Here is a 22702-nt window from a genome sequence, read left to right as displayed (position 1 = left end):
GGATTTAAATTTTTGTCAGAATTACTGGACAAAGTTGGTTTGGACAGATTGTAGAATATTTTATACTATTTTTTTCTTTCAAGTTTGCAAAACTTGCTACTTTTTTTAAGCATGCAGTAAATTGGGTAACAAAATATGGACAAAGAAACAGCTGTTCTTACAAAAAGAGAACAGGGCTATCCTTCTTCAAATTACTTTTTATTATTTTGTTGAAATGGTATTAATTATAAACATCAAGTCTATTTTCACACAAATGATCAAGAGAATACACTGATAAAAACATGCATTGAATAAGAATTATTATTTTTACGTAAACATACTGAGATTTGGGCATGAAAACAGAACACTAAGTACATTGTTCCAATGGCCTCAAAATAGCCTTTAACTAACATTCACATGTATTTCCTAATATAAATTATGTTAGGAACATTACATCTATTTTGAGAACAAAATGCCATAACAGAAGAGAGAAGAACTGTGAGCACAAAGCATAAAAGTTTTACTTGCATCCTACAGTTTTGTTTTGGCACATTGAATTTATTATTTTTTACTTTTAGATTACTGAATGTGTGGACAGACATACCAGTTGCTTTTCTTTAATGATCATTTTACTCATACAATATATTATTTTTCTGATATTTGCAGGAAAATACAAACAAAGTTTTGTGATTTTTCTATATTTTTGGATTTTCCCATCATTTTTCAGCGACTGTATGGTCCAAACACTTTTTATAGGAAGAAACAATGATATATAAACCTAACATATTCTTAATGTATATTTTATTATGACAAGTAGTTATTCACAGTGTGATATAATTACTTTTACAAGTAGCATTGTATCTTTTGCCTTCCTTAAATATTTTTCTTAAAGAGGACATAATTTTTCAATAGGATGGCCTTGTAGGTTGCATTTGGGAAGATTTTGATTTTTAGTATTCCATCTTTCTTGTATCAAGTAAGCTCTTTTACAGCATACGACATAAAACACAGAATATAGTAAAAATTGAGCATGTCTGTGATAAAATTGCATATGGGTACCCATTTGACTGACAAAATATTTGTTGAAAACATACTGTGTGCAATAGTTACTTGTGTCAAAAATATATCTATTTATTATGAACGCTTTGATGTTTTATTATGAACAAATATCCTTTGTTAATAATAAGCAATTATTACCAAAATTTCACTGGAATTATTTTTGGTTTTTCCTAAAACTCAAAATCAGCAGGAAATGCACAAAGTTGCATGAATCATCTGATCCACAATGATTCCACCCATGAAAAAATAAATATAATGTAGAAATAAATAACTTTGTAGTAAAATATAAAGGTTTTTGCCCTTTGTCGAAGAAATACACAGCATAACCTCAGTTGCTTGATTCTCCCATGTCGTCTAGTGAATGATTTTTTTAGCTGCCAGAAGAGTATTCTTCAGAAGCATCGCCACTGTCATGGGTCCCACGCCTCCTGGAACTGGAGTGATAAAACTAGCTTTCTCCTTAACAGCTGGCAGAGGAAACAGGAAATATTCTTTATTTCTAAATTTACCTGAGAATTTCACATTTCTAAGCATGCTGTACACAGTGGATTTTTCTGCATTACACATCCAAATTCTAACAAACTCTAATTATTTGTAGGATGACATGGGCATAACAAACGCATGCAATTTAGACAAGCACTCCTGTGTATAATATTTAATATGGATAGAAAAACACAATGGGTCCAAGACTATTGGTTCCTCCTCCGTACACCTCAGTTAGCTTTACATGATGAAATTCTATAAGCCATGGTTGACCTGATGACCTGTAATTCTAGTAAGCTACTTTTAAAAGTCATGATATTTTCTTTATCTATTATACATTCATCCAATTGATGGACACCTAGTCTAGTTCCATTACATGGCTACTGTAAACTGTGCTACTATAAACTTTGGAATGACTCTATTACTCTATTATGCTGATTTCAAATATACATAATGGAGGTCTAGTCAGCCATAAAGAAGAAGGAAATTATAGTATTTGCTGGTAAACGGATGGAACTGGGGCTGGGGATATAGCTCAGTTAGTAAAGTGCCTGCCTTGCACGCACAAGGCTCTGGAGAACATCATGCTGAGTGAAGTAAAGCCAAATTCAGAAAGTCAAGGGTCAATGTCTCCTCATATAAGAGGCATAAGGAATTAAAACAAACAAACAAACAAATCTCCACCTCCTGAAAACGGAAGAACAGTAGTGCAGAAGAAGGGACTGAAGGGGGAGGAGGAGTGGGAAAGGGGAGAAAAAGCAGAATGAGGTTGACTAAATTATGCTATGTGTATATACTGAAAATGTCACAATGAATCCCACTTTTATGTATAATTATAATGCTCCAATTTAAAAATGTGAATAAATAGAAGGAAGACCAGTAGAGCAAAGAAAGAGATCAGGAGAAGGAAGAGGGAAGGGAAGCGAGGAGTACTGGGGGGATGAAATGGAACAAATTATGTTATATATGTGTATAAATACGTCATAATGAACTTCACTATTATATATAACTAAAGTGCACTTAAAAACAAAAAGACTTGATGTTGATTACAAAGGGGAGAGAGGATATAGACAACTCAGTACATGCCATTCGTTAAATTGAATTATTCTTTTTATAACATATCATATATATGTCTAAAAAATACATTAAAGTCATGTCTGATAAAACTCATCAAATATATTTGAACTATTGAGCACATCCACAAAGTCTTGTTTAAAGACATGAAGACTTTTTATTCAGTTAATATACTTCAAGGAAATGACAGGGAACTTAGAAAAAATTTAAGAATGTGTTCACACCCATAGTATTAAAGGTGAATGGTTCCATGCATTCATTGACTTGATGGTTAATTCAGTTTTTTACCATGTGAATAAGAGCAATGCAACCTTCCCAGATAACTCTTAAAACAAACACATGCAAATTTAGACAATACTTCTTTAGCATAGACAATACTTCTTTAATACATAATTTGATATTATTAACTTTTGTATTGCTCATGTAAACTTCTACATGAATCAAAACCAAGAGATGTTTTCTAGATCTCATACTATTTTCAACTATTTATATCGTCTTATTGAAAGATGGTTTATAAAATTTACTTTTACCTTGTATGAAGTAAAATAGTACATTGAGATACTTTTTTAAAATCATAAGAAGAGCAAAGGAATAATATTTTTTACTTGAAGAAAAGTCCATATAAGCTTAAATCTATCTCTCTCTCTCTCTCTCTCTCTCTCTCTCACACACACACACACACACACACACACACACACACGCAGATAGTGTGTATTATGCATCTTCTAATGGTATGTGCTATAGTTTGGGTACGGTTTGGATGTATTCCCCAAGTTTCATATACTGGAAGTATAGTACCCAATGTGACAGTATTAATAGGTGGTGGAGCCTTTAAAAAAAAGGTAGGGCCTAGTGGGAGATAATCAGGTCATTGCAGGGCACTGTTTTGAAAGGAATTAGCATATTTCTCAGGTGACTCTGGTTAGTTGCTGTGCTACTGAATTTTTATAAAAGAACAAGATTAGCCCTCCCTGCTTTCTGATTTCCTATCTTAAAGTGTTAATAGTCTCACATGTGTTCTATTACAAGGCCCTCATTGGAGCCAAAAAAATATTTAGACCTAAAAAAGTTTTTTTTTTTCTTCACAAATCACTTGCTCTAGGTATTTTATTAAAGCAATGAAAAACAGACTAATACAGTATATTATAAAGAAAGCAACACTGTGACTTGGAAGGTAATATTTCAACTTTAACAAAACCTCTCTGTGCATGAGTGAATCCTGTCCATGCTATATTTATATATGTCCTGTTGCCAAAACATTAGATGGTTCAAATAGCCATTCCACAAATAGCTATAATTTTTAAACTTTCTTTCTTTTATCTAGGTGTTCCTTTTCAATATTTTTCCACCTTATCTAAATAGGAAATGCCTTACTATTCTCTAAAACTGAATTAAATGTCACGTGTCTATAAATTTTCTGAAAAAATGATATCCATTGAAATAAATGATTTCTAAATCAAAAAGTAGAGTAAAATTAGTGGAAGATTAGTGAGTCTATTATGGTTATATAATTGTTTTATGTAGTTTGGTTTTCAACTCTGAAAGGTAAAGTGGCTTAAATATCATTTGTATATGGGAAAATAATAAGTAACTATAGCTACTGTTTCTTGAGTATTTATTACTTTCCAAGAATTTTATTTATGTTTTTGTTTTGTTTTGTTTTTGAGATGGGTCTCACAATGTTGCGCAGGCTGGTCTCGAACTCCCAGCTCAAGCAATTCCTCTTCCTCAGCCTTTTGACTAGCTGGGACTATAGGTATTTGCCACCACCCTGGGCTTTATAAATATTATTTTAATAATTTAATATTATTTATTTTAATTGGTAAGAAAATGTGGCTCACTGAAGTTACAATGCCTTGTCACTCTCCCTTAAGAGAGAGACACTCTTCATGGTCAGATTCAAAAGACTGTACGACCCCATAATATCACCCTGTCCCAGTACAACTGTATTATCATGAATGAACAAGTAGAAAAGTCCCAAGAATGAGTCAAGTGCCAGAAATTAACCGAGTTTTTTCAAAGGATTTCTAGGATATCCTGAAAGAGAGAAATAGAGGGAGAGACGGGAAAAGGGAGAGAGAGAAAGTGGTTCTAATGTATTAATTTTCCTACTTTGAGTATTCATAGTCATCAACTTTGAATTACATCTTACTTTCCAAATTACATAGCTGGTTTAGCAGTCTGAGTTGCTTTATTCCTTGGATGTCAGATCAGATAAACCATCAGTCTTCTCAGGAATTATAATCTTCTTCTTCGAAATTATGTTTTTCACAACATCCTTACTATTGTATTCCTGCTGAAAAGTGGAGGAAGAAGGAATGGGAATAAGCTATTGCATGAATAAGACTTGCCTGAAGTTTTTAGCTTAGCTCCTGTATTTTTGTGTACTTGACTGGTGGAAACCAACACAAATTCATTCTGTCCTGCCTATCACTCTTCACAGAATTAGGCCTATGTGGTAGGAGCCTTCATCTGACTTGGGCTAGGGCTTCTCTGGACATTAGCAAGCATTTAGAAGCATCAGTGGAACCCGGAAAATTCATTAGTAGGAAGAAGATTGTAATATCACTATGAACATATCTGGTTATTCAAATATTTTATATTTGAAATAAAGTATATGAATATAAAGATAAAGCTTATACACAGTCATGAAAGGTAGATGGTGATTAATTTGAATAAAAAGCATATTAGCTCTCTATTCCTTTTGATGTGGTTTTCCTGAGTATCTATATATGAGGAAAATAATTGCTTATATGCTGGTGGCTGTGGTGTTAATGTATTGTCTATTTACATAAATATCAACCTATAGAAGAAAGTGATTTTTCAAGAAAGTGAGGAAATATTAGCAAATGCCAATGGGTATAGATGCTAAAGTTTGAAAAGAATCTCAGCCAGGTGTGATGGTGTATGCCTGTTGTCCCAGCTAATTGGGAGGCTGAGGCAGAGGATTACTTGAGCCTAGGAATTCAAGGCCAGCTTAGACAACATGGCAAGATCCTGTAATCTAAAAAAATTAAACATAAAATTCTCTAGTTTAATGATTTTGTATAACCATTTTGCATAACCATTTCAAACCTATCTTAAAATAATGTGTTTGTGAAGTACCATAATCTTATGAGCTAAGATTAGTCATGGGAGAAAAAGAAATTCATTGCATGATTGATGTCCTGAGAAGTCTCTTACCCAATCATGTCCGAAAGAGAGTAATTTAATAGGTTTTATATCACCAAAGCATCTTCTCATTGGTTGATTTTTCCTTAAAGGCAGACAGGGACAGCTCGTAAAGATGATTCTTTTAAAGATTAATCTTATTATTGTGTGTGTGAAGAAGAGAGAAGGTGTTCTATATACTTCACTAAAGAAATACAGAAGTGTTAGAGGGTAATAATATTCTTCAGAGACGTATTTACATAAAGATCAGCCTTTGGAAGTGGGTATTTACCTTGAAGGTATATGTGTGCATGTGTTAAGAAAAATACTAAAAGTTCTGTATTATGAGAATCAGAAAGTAGATCTTGATATTAGCAATTTCATGAGAGGCTAATGAACTTAGAGGGAAAAATCAGAGTTAAATTCAATTTCATAAAATCACCATCATTTTAGAGTAACCAGAACTGTTTGACAATGAAGGCAGATAAAACAATTATCAAATCCTATTTTGTGTGTAACTTATTCTTAGGGATGAGACTTAGATGGAAATTACTTGGTAATGTTTAAATCAAGTTACTGAAAATAAGAATATTTTAATGTAAGGCAGTAATTATCATGAAAATCTACTTTAATGACCTTTCTGCAAACTTTAGACTTGCAAAATAACTTCCATAGATTTTTTTTTTTTAAAGTTCCATGGCTTCACTAGCACTACCTAGAATGTTTAAGAGTGTGTGCTCTATATATCTTTGTCTAAAATGCCCTACCCTCACTGCTCTGTCTGGGAAATATTTATTCTTTCTCCTCAGAGCTAACATAAATGTCACTTCCTTTGTGGAGTCTGTTAACTCTTCAGGCTGAGTTAACTGTTTATTCGTTGGTCCATAAAATTTATAGAATGTTTTTCAATTTACAGTCATAGAGTATATTGGATTCTCCTGTGAAATGAGGTCAAATTATATATGCCTCCTCCTACCACAAGATTCTAGTATGTACCAGTGAATATCACTGCCTGAAGTAAGAGGTGTTTCTAAAGGTGGGAGAGGAGTATTATACATATAAACAAAGTATAGACATTAAAAAATCTGTTGAGATTCACTGCTTCAGTAAGGCTGCTTCATGTGGTGGCCTCAAGTTCTTAGTTAAGTCCCAGGAAAATCCCAGGGTGCAAATGCTTTCACACCCTGGCTTCCATCATGGTGGATAATGTCTAATTGGCCAAAGCAAGTTTCACGGTTATGCTCAAAGTCAAATGCTTGGTATGAGAAGAGTAACAAAGTCACAATGCAAAGAGGATATGCATATTGAGACAGAAGAAATGTGTGGCCATTTTTTAATCACCTACTATAGTAGTCTTCTGGCTCTTAGTCTGTCATATCAGCCATACTATCTGCTGCCAGATTTATTTTTTAAAACATAGATTTGATCATTTAAGTTTCTATATATTCACTGTCTCTAGGATAAACTATAAATTGTTTGTCACAGCCATCAAGATGTTTTATCATCTATTCCAACATCTTTGTCTTTCATCATTTCCTAACCCTATACTTCACTGTCATTTTCCCCTCATGTGCTACAAAATGGCCCAGATTCAGAATAAATGTTCCTATACAAGACAGAGATAGTTACTGCCTCTTGTAGTTTATAGTCTAGTTGGGGAGAAAGATGTTAAAAATACAATTACCTAAATAATAACTGAGCCATGGCTATGAAATATATTTCATAAATAAAATGTTTATTGCACTGTGAATAATTCGGAGTCTGAGCACTGAATCTATATATTATATATATTATGTAATGTGTGTGTGTGTGTAAAATGTATCTGTGCCTCACTTTTCCAGTTGAGACAGAGAGGTGGAAAACAGTGTTCTTGGTAGGGGTGACAACATTTGTGATAAAGGTGTCAAGAAGTCTCCTTTGGATGGAAAGCAGCTTGAACTCTGGAAGCAGTATAAGAAGTGCAGTATGGCTGCCATGTAGGAGTAAAGGGGAAGAGCTGCAGAAGACAAAGCAGGAAGTGGTCAGCTTATGGTGTGCCTGGTGTATAATGCAGACTCTCCATTGAGGAGATGAACTTGAAAGCAAGGGCTGAACTATTTTTAATACTTGGGAAAATATACTTGGGGATGGGATAAATCAACTTGGAAAACTATCTGTTTTGTGTTTGTACATTTATCTAATGAAGTGATATGATAATACGGGGTGTAAAGAAAGGAGAGAGGCACTAAGAGGAGAATAAATTCAGGTTCTTTTGCGAGCACCTCCGAGAGGGAATGGAAGTTAGATATATGGCTCATCAAAAGATTCAAACATTACAGAAAACTTAAAGCCTGATGGACACATGAGGGAGAAAGAAGAGGAAGAGCACCGCAGACATAGGAAAAAGGAAAAGCAATGACTGTTTGAATTTGACAATGAAGCTGATGGAATGGAGGAATTGAGAGAAGTTCATTATTACAGCAGCTTGTGAGGAAAACAGCAAGAGGAAAGAGTTGGGGCTGGGGAAAGGGTCATGGCGTATGACCCTGAGGGGAGGAGTCAGGAAACTAAAGTTGAATAATGGTAGCTATAGTTATGGTGTTCAAGGTGAACAAACTGTAATAAAGTCATCTGTGAATGAACTTAATTATTTATATATTTAGGAATGGCCAGTTTTGTAAAGAGAAAATTTTGAAAGAAAAATAATCACTAATATGTAATTTTCAATAAAAAATTAAAGGAGGAATTTATCTTCTGTTTTCATAAAGTTTCAGACTCATGTATGTCATTTACCAAAGAAATGTGTCCTGCCTGGAATATATACCTAATCTGATATGCTCTACTCTGGCTCTTTTTTTTTTTTTTTAAAGTTATTGGCTTCAGATTTCTAAATGGAAGAATAAAGATGAGCATAGCTTGACATGATTCCCATCATTCTTACTTGAAGCAAATCATGTTTCAATTAATAGAATAAGAACAATATGTATGAAGCAAAGGTTATTTCGTGTTAAAACTGAGATGATGACAGGATGATGAAAGAAACTAGGTGTTCAGTCTATGCCTCAAAAAAATTCAGTGGTGACATGTGGTCACAGGGTGTGGAAAGATTACTCATGAAGGATACTAATAGCAACACCAGGAATATTTAAAATGCTCTATAACTACTTAAGTAAGAACAAAAGAAAGGTACAATCATTAACCTTTGGCACCAGCAACCCATGCTTCATGACAGGGTGTCTCCAGCTTATGTGTTCTGTGTCATTACTTCCTCTGGAAACTGTATATTAAGTTCCCAGGACCTGGCACTTAATAATCCAAATTCTCATCTAAAATACTTTGTCTAAAATACTGCCTAATTCTTTGGCAGATTGTGAAGTTCTATGTGAGTACATTGTATTGTATCCCAAGCCCCCAAATAATGGAATTTCTAGATGTATTTCAACAGAATTGCTTTTTAAATTTTTGTTTTGTTATAGAAACTGTATATTCTGGTAAAAATCAAAGGAAATATTTATGCTCTATAAATCTACTTTTGCAAGTTGAGGAAGAAGAAAAACTAATATCTCAAGTTCTGTAATATTGTTTTTTCTCTATTTTGTCTGATTCTCTGTCACTGAAAAAAAAATTAGTCTATGGCCCATGTCAGATTTCTCACAACGCTACAACTAATTTTTAAATCAAACTTCCTGCCCCCAAAAGAAGAGGGATGGTTTCTTATCTGTGCCAAGGTGGCAGAACAAAAATTTCTTGCTTCTCTCATGTGAATTTCAGTCTCCTAGCATACATATGTAATTGTCTAAATTAAATGCTTGGAGAATTTTCCCATGCTTCTAAATGCAAGCCACTTAGGCATGGCCTCTCAAACATATCCACTATAATGAAGGGGAGACAAGCTTCAGGAAAATGAAGTACAGGAATAACAACCAGAAAAACCTGAATGGCATAGGACTCAAGAAATAGTATGACTCAGGAAGTAATATGGAAAACACTCTACTTTCTCTTATGGCTGGTATAAAAATGATGCACCAGGAGAGCAAAGGGGCCCTTAGCAGGTGAATGGCTCACCACTGAACTTTCCAAGGCAATAAGGAATCATGTGACCCAGACGCAAATTTCTATGCTTCCTCTTGCATTTATCCGGTTATATGACTCCAGAGGTTTCCACAAGTTTTCTACATATATAGTATTAAGATATTATCATGGCATTCTGTGAGCAGTAATGGAACAGAGAGGATTCATGGGGTAGAAGAGCATGAGACTCTTATCTATATTTTTTTAAATTGTGATGACTTCATTAGGATAGTTGACTATACTTACAAGAACTTTCTTGTAAGTTTTCTTTCTTTCCTTCTGATACTTTTCCTACTTTTATATTAAATAAATACCTCTATATATTTGCATAGCTGTATCAGAAATAGAGATAGCTTAAAAAATACCTCTCAAAGTACCTAGAAAACATTCAGTGCAAATAAAGAGCAAGACAATCATCAGGCAAAAGTTTAAAATTGCTCTCTGTGAAATCTGGTTATCACTCATCAGTGGAACCTTCTTACTAAACATGGATGGTGTCAGCTATCATTGCCCGTTTCAATTTTGATTGACAGGACAGAAATATTGTGTGCCATTTCTGGTAACTCTAATAAGAGCTGGGAAAATGACTAAAAATACCTGCCCTTCCAGTGTCTTTTTTTAAAAAAATTATCATCTCCCATAATTTTTCCTAATATGGTTTCTTTCTGCCCCTAATCTTTTTTCCTTAAGTCATTAAACATGCATATTAGAGTGACAAACTAGATAGACTGTTTGGGTCATCCTCCACATTTCCTGGCAGGGATTTGTTCTCAGCAGTCTAACATAATCAACCCTAAATAAAAAGAGATAAAAGTTCTCTTTCACAAATATTTGTATCTATTTTTTAATTAATTTTTTATTTATATATGACAGTGGAATGCATCACAATTCTTATTACACATATAGAGCACAATTTTTCATATCTCTGATTGTACACAAAGTATATTCAAACCAATTTGTGTCTTCATACATGTACTTTGGACTATAATGTCCATCACATTCCACCATCATTTCTAACCCCATGCACCTTCCTTTCCCCTCCCATCCCTCTGCCTTATCTACAGTTTGTCTATTCCTCCCATGCTCTCTTTCCCTACCCCACTATGAATCAACCTTCTTATATCAGAGAAAACATTCAGCATTTTTGGGGGGGATTGGCTAACTTCACTTAGCCTTATCTTTTCTAACTCCATCCATTTACCAGCAAATGCCATGATTTTATTCTCTTTTATTGCTGAGTAATATGTATTGTGTTTATATACCACATTTTTTATCCATTCATCTACTGAAGGGCATCTAGGTTGGTTCCACAGTTTAGCTATTTTGAATTGTGCTGCTATAAACATTGATGTGGCTGTGTCCCTGTAGTATGCTGTTTTTAAGTCCTTTGGGTATAGACCAAGGAGAGGGAAAGCTGGTCCTTGAAATGAAGGATACAATAAATCAAATTAAAAAACTCAATAGAAATCATAACCAACAAAATATTTGTATCTTAATACAGGACACTGAGACACAACTACAAAAAAAAATTCACTGTAGTATAAAAAAGAAAGAAAACTTCTTAAGCTATCAGATACTTCTTTTGGTCCTGTGGATGTGAACTTAATGTGCCTCAACTTTAACTCTTCTCCACAAAAGTAGACCATTCCATGTCAAATATGCCCTACTAAATAGAGTGTCTTTAAAGGTAGACTTGTTTTCAAACATCTATCCTTCACAATAACCATCTTGTCCATGTTATAAGCAACAAGAAGGCAGTTTGCTCACTGACAGTAAGGTTCTCATAGTTACCATCAGGGGTTCGACTTGTTTTTTAAAATGACTTGCCTATGTGTTAGAAACGTAGTCCCGGCAGAGAGGTTTTGCACTTTCCATCAACCTGTCCCAAATGATTGAGATAGATCACCTCTTGATTAGAGTAATAGGTCTTCCCTTACAGTAAAGCTGGATTTTTGGGCTACTTTATAGTTATTGAACACCAAAAGTTGATAAAATATTAACAATGAAAATTGTGAGGGTGGGGAGTCACTTTAACTTGGTTCTTTATAGTATCACAGATAAATAGTTCAGTAAAAGTGGTATAGTTCAAAAACAGTCTTGTTTCCTTTGAATTGGTAATATGCTCTTACTTTCCCATGTGGTAGGACACATACATGGATTAAAGCAGTACTAAAACCACTTTTAAATGAAACTGACTTTGATATAAACTGGAAAATATAAATTCTAGGGACTTTGTCTATAATATACATGGCTATATACCCAGTAAAACTATATAAGTGAAGCAGCACTCACTCAATTAGCTGAGTAAGTCAGTAAATGAATCAACAGATATGTCATTCATTAATAATTGTAGATTGTTGTAGACCATTTACTTTTTTCAGGGGAGGGGGTGCTAGGGGTTGAACCCAGGAACTTGTGCAGGTTATTGTAGATTAATATTGTATTTTCTGCTACATTAAATGGGAGCTGTGTCCCATTTAGGTAAATTTAGGGAAATACTTTGAGTGACCCTATAGGTTTATAAGTACAGAAGATGGTGATACAAATAGCCAGTAGTATGACTAAGAAGGCTGGGACCTGGTATAGGATGAAAATAAGAATGAAATGCAAGACAGAGGTTTACACTATGGAGGTACACAATTTAGGTGAGGACAACCAAGTAAAAGCGCAAGGTGATATAAGAACAAAGTGATGAAGACAGATGAAACCTGCTCTAGGAGTTTGAGGAAGATAGGAATAAGCATATTTCTTTCAAGCTGATTCAGATGAGCATTGGGAAAAAAACAAACTGAACCATAAGAGAGCTGAGAATAGAAAGTTATGAGGAGCATCGTGGTAAATGAAGTTTCTAGACTCCTGGATTAGTATAGTGGGAATGGGGAACAGAAAGGGGGAATAATGTTCACACAACATGCACTGATTTCTGGCAGCCATTATGCTCAGCAATTCACATACTTTAATTAGCCCATGTATGGTGATTATTTCATTTAATCTTCACAACAACTTTATACGATAGGTATTATTATCTGTTTTTCAGATGATAAAATCAAGCCTCAGACAGGTGAAGTGATTTACCTAAGATCATAATTGTTTTAAGCAGCAGGGCCAGGATTCAAACACAAGTCAGCCCGAACATAGTCTTTTCTGGAAGGTTGGACATGATATAAGTAGAGCAGGGAGTGAAAAATAACTCTGAGGTTTCAAATATAGGCCACTCAAAGGAGAGAGAACAAATGAAAAAACATCTTTAAAAACCCTCCTAGAGTTTTTGTTTTATATGAATGATATTGGGCTTCTATATAATTCTAGACCCTGTTTTGTCAACATGTTGACTATTGGTTTGAAACTTTGAAGAATAATTCAGACAAGATGGTGTCCCACATTTTATATGTCCCATTTGGGGAGAGATCTCTTGCCCAGTGGATATTCTTTTAAAAATGCAAGGTAAAACTCCAACTATTTGGGGCACATTCACAGCTGTTTGCAACATCATATATTTGGCCCACAATTTAGAGTATGTTAAGTCCTCCTAAAATTCTTCCATTTGTCTTTATTTGCTGCTCTCTCTACCTGGAAAGAGCCCCTTCTTCCCTTTACCTACTCTCTACCCTAAATATGCATAGCATACTTCAGTGAAATTGACCTTTAAGATTCATCCCCAGAGGATTGTAGAACTGGCACCTCCATTCTTGCTTATTCCAAAGCCTTTAGAGTCATACTTAAATATTCTTTTTTCCTCATATTTAATCATTTAACTAATCATTCCAACTCTCCTTTTAAATTATATCTACCATCTAACTACCTCTTAACATCTTTACCCATTACCATCCTGGTCCACACCCCATCATTTCTTACTTGGATAATTGCAATAGCCTCTTAACAGGTACCCCTATTTACACCCTTACCTCTCCAAAAAGCATAGGCACCATTCAGAGTGATACTCTTAAAAACAAGTCCAACATCATTTCTTAGTCCCAAATCCACTTAGAGTAAAATCCAAATTCCTTTCCATGCCCTATAAGGTCCTACATTTGGCAGCTCCAGCAACTTCTTCTGCTGTTTATGGCTTTCCCCTACCTTTTCCCCTTTTATTTACTACATTTAATTATAGCAGCCCCCTTGCTGCTCATCAAAACCACCAAGCATGCCTCTCCTCACAGTTAGCTCTATGCTTGGCTGGAACATTCCCAAGGTCTTTGCATTTGCTACTCTGTTTGCTTCGAATGTTTGTTCCTCATATATCCACATGGTTCTCTCCCCTATTTTGTTAAGGTTGTGAGCCTTGCCTAACCACCCTTTCTAAGCAACTTTACCTCATTATTCTCTGGCTCCCTTGTCTTGTTTTGCTTTTGTAACACTAAACACTGCATTATGCATCATATGTATATGTATGCATTTGTTTATTATCTGTCTCCTCTAGCCCAAATGCAAGCTACTTGTAGGTAACAACTTTGTTTCTTTAAGTCATTCTTGTAACTCAAGGGCCTATAACAATGCCTAACACATAGTAGATGCCCCAACATGTTTGTGAATGAAAACTAAATGAATGAATCTAAATTGAAGAACTGGAAGAGTCACACTAAAAATATCAGTAATGATCAAGAGATTGAAATTGTCCATTAACAACAGAAATATGAAAAATGAAAGCCATTGCAGGGAAATGGATGGCACTAGAGCAGATTATGCTAAGTGAAGCTAGCCAATCCCTAAAAAACAAATGCCAAATGTCTTCTTTGATATAAGGAGGGCAACTAAGAACAGAGCAGGGAGGAAGAGCATGAGAAGAAGATCACCATTAAACAGGGATGAGAGGTAGGAGGGAAAGGGAGAGAGAAGGGAAATTGCATGGAAATGGAAGGAGACCCTCAGGGTTATACAAAATTACATATAAGAGGAAGTGAGGGGAAAGGGAAAAAAAACAAGGGAGAGAAATGAACTACAGTAGATGGGGTAGAGAGAGAAGAAGGGAGGGGAGGGTAGGGGAGGGGGGATAGTAGAGGATAGGAAAGGCAGCAGAATACAACAAACACTAGTATGGCAGTATGTAAAAACGTGGATGTGTAACCGATGTGATTCTGCAATCTGTATACGGGGTAAAAATGGGAGTTCATAATCCACTTGAATCAAATGTATGAAATATGATATGTCAAGAGCTTTGTAATGTTTTGAACAACTAATAATAAAAAAGAGCTATAATAATAAAAAAAGAAACTTGATACACTCTTCAAAATGGCATAAAGTGGACAAAAGTAACCAATCTCTATTAATTATTTACTAATAAAGTGAGTTTAGTTATAACTGAAGACATTGAGGCGAGGCTGTACTATTTGCACAAATTTTATTGCAGAGCTATATATATTGACCTACAGAAAGTTCAGAATTAATACTGTAAGAATGAGAACTGACACTAGACATCCACCAACTCTGCAAGAAGACATTTTAAATAGTACATGCTTTGAAACCAAAAGCAAGCCAACAATGATAAGATTGTCTCCTAAGGTTTTCACAACTGAATTAATTCAGAATACATAGATAAACTGATGCATGGATGTTGGATAATGATATCTCTTTCTTTTTTCCTTCAAGTAAGAGATTAGTTTTCATGTTTGTATGTATAGGGTGGATTATTATTCACTCAAGTATTGTATCCAATCCAGACAACATGGATTCTTCATCCCTTTCATTCCCATACATGACCACAGGTCAGGTCCACAGGACATTAGCAGAAGTGATGCATGAAACTTTCTAGTTCAATTTTCTTAAAGGTGGAGCTACTTGCCCTGCACTCTCTTTGACCTTCCCATGGAAGAGAATGTTCATGAAAAGGCCTTTCAACCTCAACTGTATGGAGGACAATACTCAGGCAGAACAGTGTTATGAACCAAATTGTGTCCTCTCAAAATTCATAAGCAAAGTCCTAACACCCAGTACCTTAGAATTTGACTGTGTTTTGAGAAAAGATACTGAAAGAGGCAAAAAGGTTAAATGAGGTCATTATAATAAGGTCTAATCCAATATGATGATGTCATTAGAAACAGAGGAAATCTGAATCTGGACATGTATGGAGGGAAGATTGCATGAAAACACAGGGAAAAGATGACAATCTACATGCTGAGGTGAGAGAACACAGAAGAAATAACCCTAACGACCCTTCAATCTTGGACTTTTAGTCTCAAGGTTTATCAGAAATAGATTTTTGATGTTTATGCCATGCCGTCAGTCATATTTTGCTTTGGCAGCTCCAGCAAACTACTACAAACATTAAGATAGATCAAAATAGTATCCTTGAATGAACCTAACTGCCCCACTCCCTTGACTACCTGTCTAACTTCCAACATTGGTGGGAGAGGGCTAAATTATCTTGAGTTAATATATTTTGGTGTTCCTTTGTTATAGCAGCTTAACCTGTATTTATGCATAAAACTTAGAGCAAAAAAAATGAAAACCACATAAGTGTGTAATAAGAAAGGGTGGAGTAAATCATGATAAATTCACTGAACACAACTATGCATTACAGCCTTAGCACTAAAAGTGCGTAACTGCGTAAGTTATATATTCCTCAAGCTATATAAAACATGTTTATATAAAACATCTGGAAACAACAGAGTTAAAAGAATTGTAAAAATAATATTGGCTGTGTTAGAGGGGTGGACATTCTTTTCCATAAAATATGGCTATTATTTTTACAATTTAAATCAGTTTCATCAACAGTATAAGGTACCTTTAGACTAATCTTTAAAATTTCTATTTACTACCCTATAACTTTAAAACAGTGTAGAGGGAAAATTCACTCTAGACATTAACCTCACCTATTTTGACTTTGAGAAAGATGTCACACATTATTCCTCCCTTCTATCTTTTTGCTTTCTTTTCACAAGTTCTACCCTGTGTTATTTTCCCCCGTTTTGGTTTAGACCAGTAGAGAGGTGTGGTTCAGACTGGAAGACAGGGAGGAGGGGTGGCAGGTAATAAGGAGCAGACATTCCAGTTCTTTTCATTCCATCTCAATCCCTGTGGAATGCACCATAAAACTGAAGCAAAGCTATTAAAGCTTCAAAAGGCTATAAAAACATCTGGGTGTTAGGTATAAGGTATAGATGAGGCCCAAGAGTTCACCAGCATGAGCAAGGGCAACTGAATTAACAGCACGGGAAGTCATTAATTAGACTTTGCAGCTGACCAAATCCATTTGGTGAATTGCGGTTATAAAAACAAAGTAATTATGAGCGTCTGAGACTAGCACTAGAGACTGCCTTCTAGCTTGTTATTCAGAAACTGTTTGCCACTCACATCACATAATCTCTTGCTTCCTTCATAACTCTCCTGATTGAGAATGAAGTTTTCTTTGTCAGAAATACATAGTTTACTTCAAAGCTACAATAGAAAATGATTAAAAGAAGGTCCTAGTGTTAAAAATTAATAATATATATCAAATCCAAATTTTCCAAAGAGATTATTCATTACAAGATTGATAATTAAAAAGAACTTTTAGACATAGAAATAACTTAGTCACTGATGCTTTTAAATACTGTTTCTTCTTTCTTTCTTTTTTAGTTCTAGATAGACACACTATCTTTATTTTATTTATTTATTTTTATGTGGTGCTGAGGATTGAACCCAGTGCCTCACAAATGCTAGGCAAGTGCACTACCACTGAGCCACAACCCCAACCCCTGTTTCTTCTTTTAATGTCTTAAGTTGGTGGGGTAGATCTGTTTAGGTAATTGAAGTTAAGTATTTATCAGAGGCTGAAAGCAGTGATGAATCATTTTGAGATTTGTAAGGAGGAATCAATACAAAACAAAATAGTACTAATTTGAGGCCCTATTTATTTCTCAAAGCACCTGGAGAGGTTTGACATTGCACAACCGGCCCATGTTAGATCTATAGGGAGGCAAAGTAGAAGCATTGAGTCTCTAGAAAACTGATAAACAACACTGAATCACCTGCATGGATAGTACTTCAAGAATAATAGTTCATAACCCACTTGAATCAAATGTATGAAATACGATATGTCAAGAAGTATGTAATGTTTTGAACAACCAATAATTAAAAAAAAAAAGAATAATAGTGAGAAACGTTGCCAAACAAATTGGATAACCATGTCATAGTGGTGATTATGGCATTGTATATGAATTTGAACTACTGATCACTAATTTCATAATATTTTATTATACAGGGATAAATATAGTAGTACTCAGTTTTCACAGTAGAGTAAGATCATAAAAATGATTTTTAAACACTGCAAATAAATATTAATAATCAATAGGGAAAATTATATTTGCTCAATGATCTTTAAAAACTTCTGTCAAAACATTTAAAAGTCTCTTACCATAGTTTATAGATATATTTGGAATTGAAAATAATAGGAAAACTAATATTTATTTAGGGTCCTATAATTTAAAACATTAGAAACATTGAGTATAAGTGTTTTATTTCTTTGAAAACTCCTGTCAAGAATAGCTTGATGAATGCCTTCTTCTGGTCATATAACTTACTATTTGGAGAATGCAATTTTTTTCTATCTTGGAAAATTCTCAGATTCCTTCCTCGGTTTGCATAAACTTCCAGCATTTTTATCATTTGCCCTTTCAATGTCATGAAATATCTCTGAAATTTCATTTAGTGTGAAGTTTTATGCCAGCACCACTTCCGCTGGGGCACCATTCATCCTTTTTGTCACAATCAATTTGTTTATTTATGTCAATAAATCATTCCCATAAGTATAATCTATTTTAAATGGGTTGCTCGGTTTCCTTTATTAATGAGCCAAACATTTCTGCAAGGATAATTTATTTCAACATTTGATTTTACCTACATCCGCTTTATCTTGGCAGTAGTTATAGTGAAACTTTCATCGATACTCACAAAGCAGGCACACTTTCCCTGTGGCAATTTGCAGCCAAATGCTACCTATGAGTTTTGTGGCATAACCCAAGTTAAAGTCCCTCCCTTTTAGCTGGGGATCATCCCTCACCTCAGGTTAAGTCCTGTGAACAACCTAAAGAACAACATGTCAAAACCTATCACTTGCCTGCTCGTATGGGTGGCTGAGTCACGGCCTCACTGGCAAGGCCTTCTTTACCAAGTCCTGATCTTCTTCAGAGCTCTGGTTCCACGAGCCAACAGGGCAGCAACAAAAACTACTAGCAATCATATAGGTGTTTTTTATGACAGGATTGGAAAATTCTGGCCTAAGAGTTTCTGTGTTTTTACACGATCATCTGGTAGTGCCTTGTTGAATGTCCAGGATGTAGTAAACATTAAAGCTAAAGGGACCCATTGGTATATATGAGTCTCCCTTATCTATGGGGGATATGTTCAGTTTCTGGATGTCTGAAACTGAAGATAGTATCCAACTCTACATATCATGTTTCTTCCTATACATATCACATATGTTCAAGTTTTATGTATAATTAAGGCATATTAATAACAATAATAAGAATATAGAACAACTAAAAATTAGACCTTAATAATAGTTACATAAATGTGGTACCCCTCTGTGTCTCAAAATATTTTATGTACTATACTCAGCCTTCTTCTTGTGATAATATGAGATGATACAATTACAGTTTTCTCGTTGAGTATGCCAGGAAAACAGAACCTTGGATAAGGGGAGGCTACCGTAACACTGAAATACTGATGGTCAGAGAGGTTGCAAAGATATCAGACAGCAGTGCATGTCTAAAATAACCTCTTTGGTTATCTAGTCCAATGGTTTTTTTTTCTGTTCATTTTATATTATTATTTCTCTTTATCATTTTCTTTTTGAAATTTTATTAAATACTTAGGTACAGAGAACTACAATTTGATTTAACAGATACCAAGTTGAGCAGTATGCAGCCTTAAGTGCATATCTGTCTGATCACTGAACATACACACCCACTCAAAAATACTTATTTTATAATGTTTTCAGCAAACCTTCATGAACAAAATACTATTCTTGTTTAAATACAAGAAAGCATGGAAATCATCTGAGACCAATGAAATACCCTATGAGAAAAAGAGTCTTATAAAATATGATGAAGAACTGCTAGCTAAGCTTGTCCCACAGGCACAGTCAAGGTTGTGAATTGCAAACATCCCAGCTTTTTTTTTTTTTTGATCTGGTTATCTATGCTGTCCATTCCATCTGGTATGTGGTGATTTTGCAATAAACACATAGTAACTATAATGTTATCAAGAAACAGAATGACACTGCAGAAAATAACATGCCAGGTTTTAAAATGAAATGCATCTTTACTCATGTGAGTTGAGAAATTCAAAATAAATTATTAATATCTGATTGGAATCACTGAACTTGAAAGATGAAATAAATAAATAAGGTTATATCCTAAGAATTTCAGCATGTACATGCAACACACACACACATACACACACACTCATCCTGCTAGACTAGAATTCCATCCATGTTGGGGACCCTATAAATTATAACCTACAAGGGCAGCATTGTATTCTTTGATAAGGTCCATCTGTGCTTTGCTCTTATTCACCATTCCATAAAAAGTATGAGAGTAAGTTAGGAAACTCCCAGGGCACAAGAGCTTCGGGTATTGTATGTATGTCTCATTAAGTTTTTCTTTACCACCAAGTTCAAAGTGTTTACCTGGACCTAGTCCCTGTTACATCTTAGAATCTCATATATGAGGCCAATACCCTAGGACCCTCCTTACTGTCTACATTTTAAAATTTTATTCAACACCATGCTAGAAATTGTGTAAACTATCAGCTGAAGACCAGGTTCCAAGTAAAAATTTAAAATCTGAAATTATGTTTTTCAAAGTGGTTATACTAATTGGCAGTCCCATCAACAATGTATGAGTATACCTTTCTCCCACATCCTCACCAACATTTATCATTATTTGTATTCTTGATGATTGTCATTCTAATTGGAGTGAGATACAATCTCAGTATAGGTTGGATTTACATTTCCCTGATTACTAGGGATATTGAACATTTTAATTTTAAAGTATAGTTTTAAAAATATCTGAATTTTAAATATCATATTATTGATTCAGTTTATCTGTAAGCACATTCCTGTAACTAATAAAATCTTCATCTAGTCAGGTGGTGGTGCTTGCCTGTAATCCCAGAAGTTTGGGAGTCTGAGGCAGGAGTATTGCAAACTCAAACTTAGCCTCAGCAACTCAGTGAGGCCCTAAACAACTCAGCAAAACCCTGCCTCTAAATAAAATATAAATGGGGGTAGGGTCTGCTGGGGCACAATGGTTAAGTGATCCTGGGTTCAATCCCAGTGCAAAATAAATAAATAAATAAAATCTTCATGTAGTCCTGCTTTTTGGGGTCAGAATAATCAGTCTTTTACATAAAATACTTCTAATATGAAATGTTCCCACTCACTTTACCTATTCATACCTTTGTACACATCTAAGATTTATAGGCTATTATGAAAACCTAAATATAAGTTAGATTCTGACAAAGATATTGGAAGTAAAACTGGTTTAGGGGTCTGGCATCATGAAACATATATCTCTTGGGGCTCAGTTTTCTCATCAGTAGAAAGAACGTTCATTTGGTTAGAATTATTCTATTTTACAACTACATGTTGACTGTCTTAAAGCTTTCATTGGCCACAGAAATTTTAGCCTAAATCCTCTTGTTTATCCTCTGTAAGGCAAAAATGAAAAAACATCAACTTCAATTTTCTAGACAACTATGTAGATCTGAAATATAGTCTGGATTGCCAAACACAACCTAAGATCCCTTTTTACTCTAAAAATGAATGGCTGAGTAGAAAACACAGATGGCTAAATGTAGCAAAAAATAACACTACTCCAAAAAATAAAAATAATGCAAATGTCAGTGAAAGGTCAGCTGAATTCTTTCATTAAAACTGCACAACAAAAAATTTGATCTTAAAACCAAAGATTAGAGGTACAATTAGAAGGAAGGGAGGAAGAAAAATAAAAGAAAGGATAGGAGAAAGGGAGGGAAATAGGGAAGATGATACAAGTATGATTAAATTCTTCCCACAAAGGAAAGAGTTGTTGATGATTAATAACTTAATGATGTCCATACAAAACTGAAAGTTTTTCTTTCTATCTTCAAAGCATGCAAAGCAGAATTTTTTTCATTTAGCAAAAGATATTTGACTTCTTACCTTCAAAGTCCACATCTCCAACTAATTTTGTCTTTCCTGTTACCGGATCATGGACATAGTTGATACCGACATCAATTACAGCAGCACCTTCTTTAACCATATCAGATGTAATCAGCTTTGGAATACCTGAAAAGAAAATGAAGTTGTGAAACACTCTAATACTTAGACTTTATCCTTGAGTATAACAAAGGTTTGTACTAATGTTTCTGTCATCATAGAGTTTAAAAAATATACAAAATATACAATTTGTAAGATGCCAACTGCATTCTGGCCATTTCTGATCAGGCAGAAGAACAAAGAACAAAGATGATTATAGTAGCAGATGGAGTCTTTTGTGGATGAAATTCTGCCAAGAACTACTCTCTCACCCTAAGGATTGCTTACCTGACTACTCCATATGGATATCTGTTTGAACAGCATCCTTTTGTATTTCATGTAATATAAATATCATCAGAAGATTACGGACATGAAACAGGCTCCTACTGATATGGAGGGAAATGGAATGAAAACTACCCAGAAATTGGGGACAGAGAAAAGAAGGGAGTGAGAAAAGGGAAAATGAGGATAATAAAAATATTCACTAGGGTTATGGTAAAGTGCCATTTATTTAGTGGCATCTTATCAACCCCAAACATGAAATGCTATCCCTTTTTTTTCTCGGTTTCTTTGATTCATTATGTATATTACTCTGAAAGATGTAAAGTACAGTAAGCTCTGTTCAGTATAGCTTCATTCTCATTGAAAAGGTAGAACTATACAGATCTTATATCATCATGTTTCCTATAA

The 22702-nt window shown here is 34.6% G+C and overlaps 1 protein-coding gene across 4 annotated transcripts in view; it reads right to left on the bottom strand.

Annotated features, from left to right (window-relative positions):
* Positions 1–231: 231 nt before the first annotated feature.
* Mthfd2l (methylenetetrahydrofolate dehydrogenase (NADP+ dependent) 2 like) overlaps positions 232–22702 on the bottom strand; it is a 109699-nt gene continuing 87228 nt past the window's right edge. For 3 of the 4 annotated variants that reach the window (XM_076864104.1, XM_076864101.1, XM_076864100.1), the window contains exons 7-8: positions 21917–22042; positions 232–1505 (exon numbers count right to left, since the gene is read on the bottom strand). In XM_076864104.1, coding sequence (XP_076720219.1) covers positions 1393–1505; positions 21917–22042 — 239 coding nt within the window. In that variant the 3' untranslated portion in view covers positions 232–1392. Of the gene's footprint in view, positions 1506–4826; positions 4892–21916; positions 22043–22702 lie in introns of those variants that run through there. The other variant, XM_076864103.1, reaches the window with a different exon arrangement.

The sequence above is a fragment of the Callospermophilus lateralis genome, chromosome 8 (genome assembly GCF_048772815.1).
Source record: "Callospermophilus lateralis isolate mCalLat2 chromosome 8, mCalLat2.hap1, whole genome shotgun sequence".
NCBI lineage: Eukaryota > Metazoa > Chordata > Mammalia > Rodentia > Sciuridae > Callospermophilus > Callospermophilus lateralis.
This window is presented reverse-complemented; position numbering and strand designations above follow the sequence as displayed.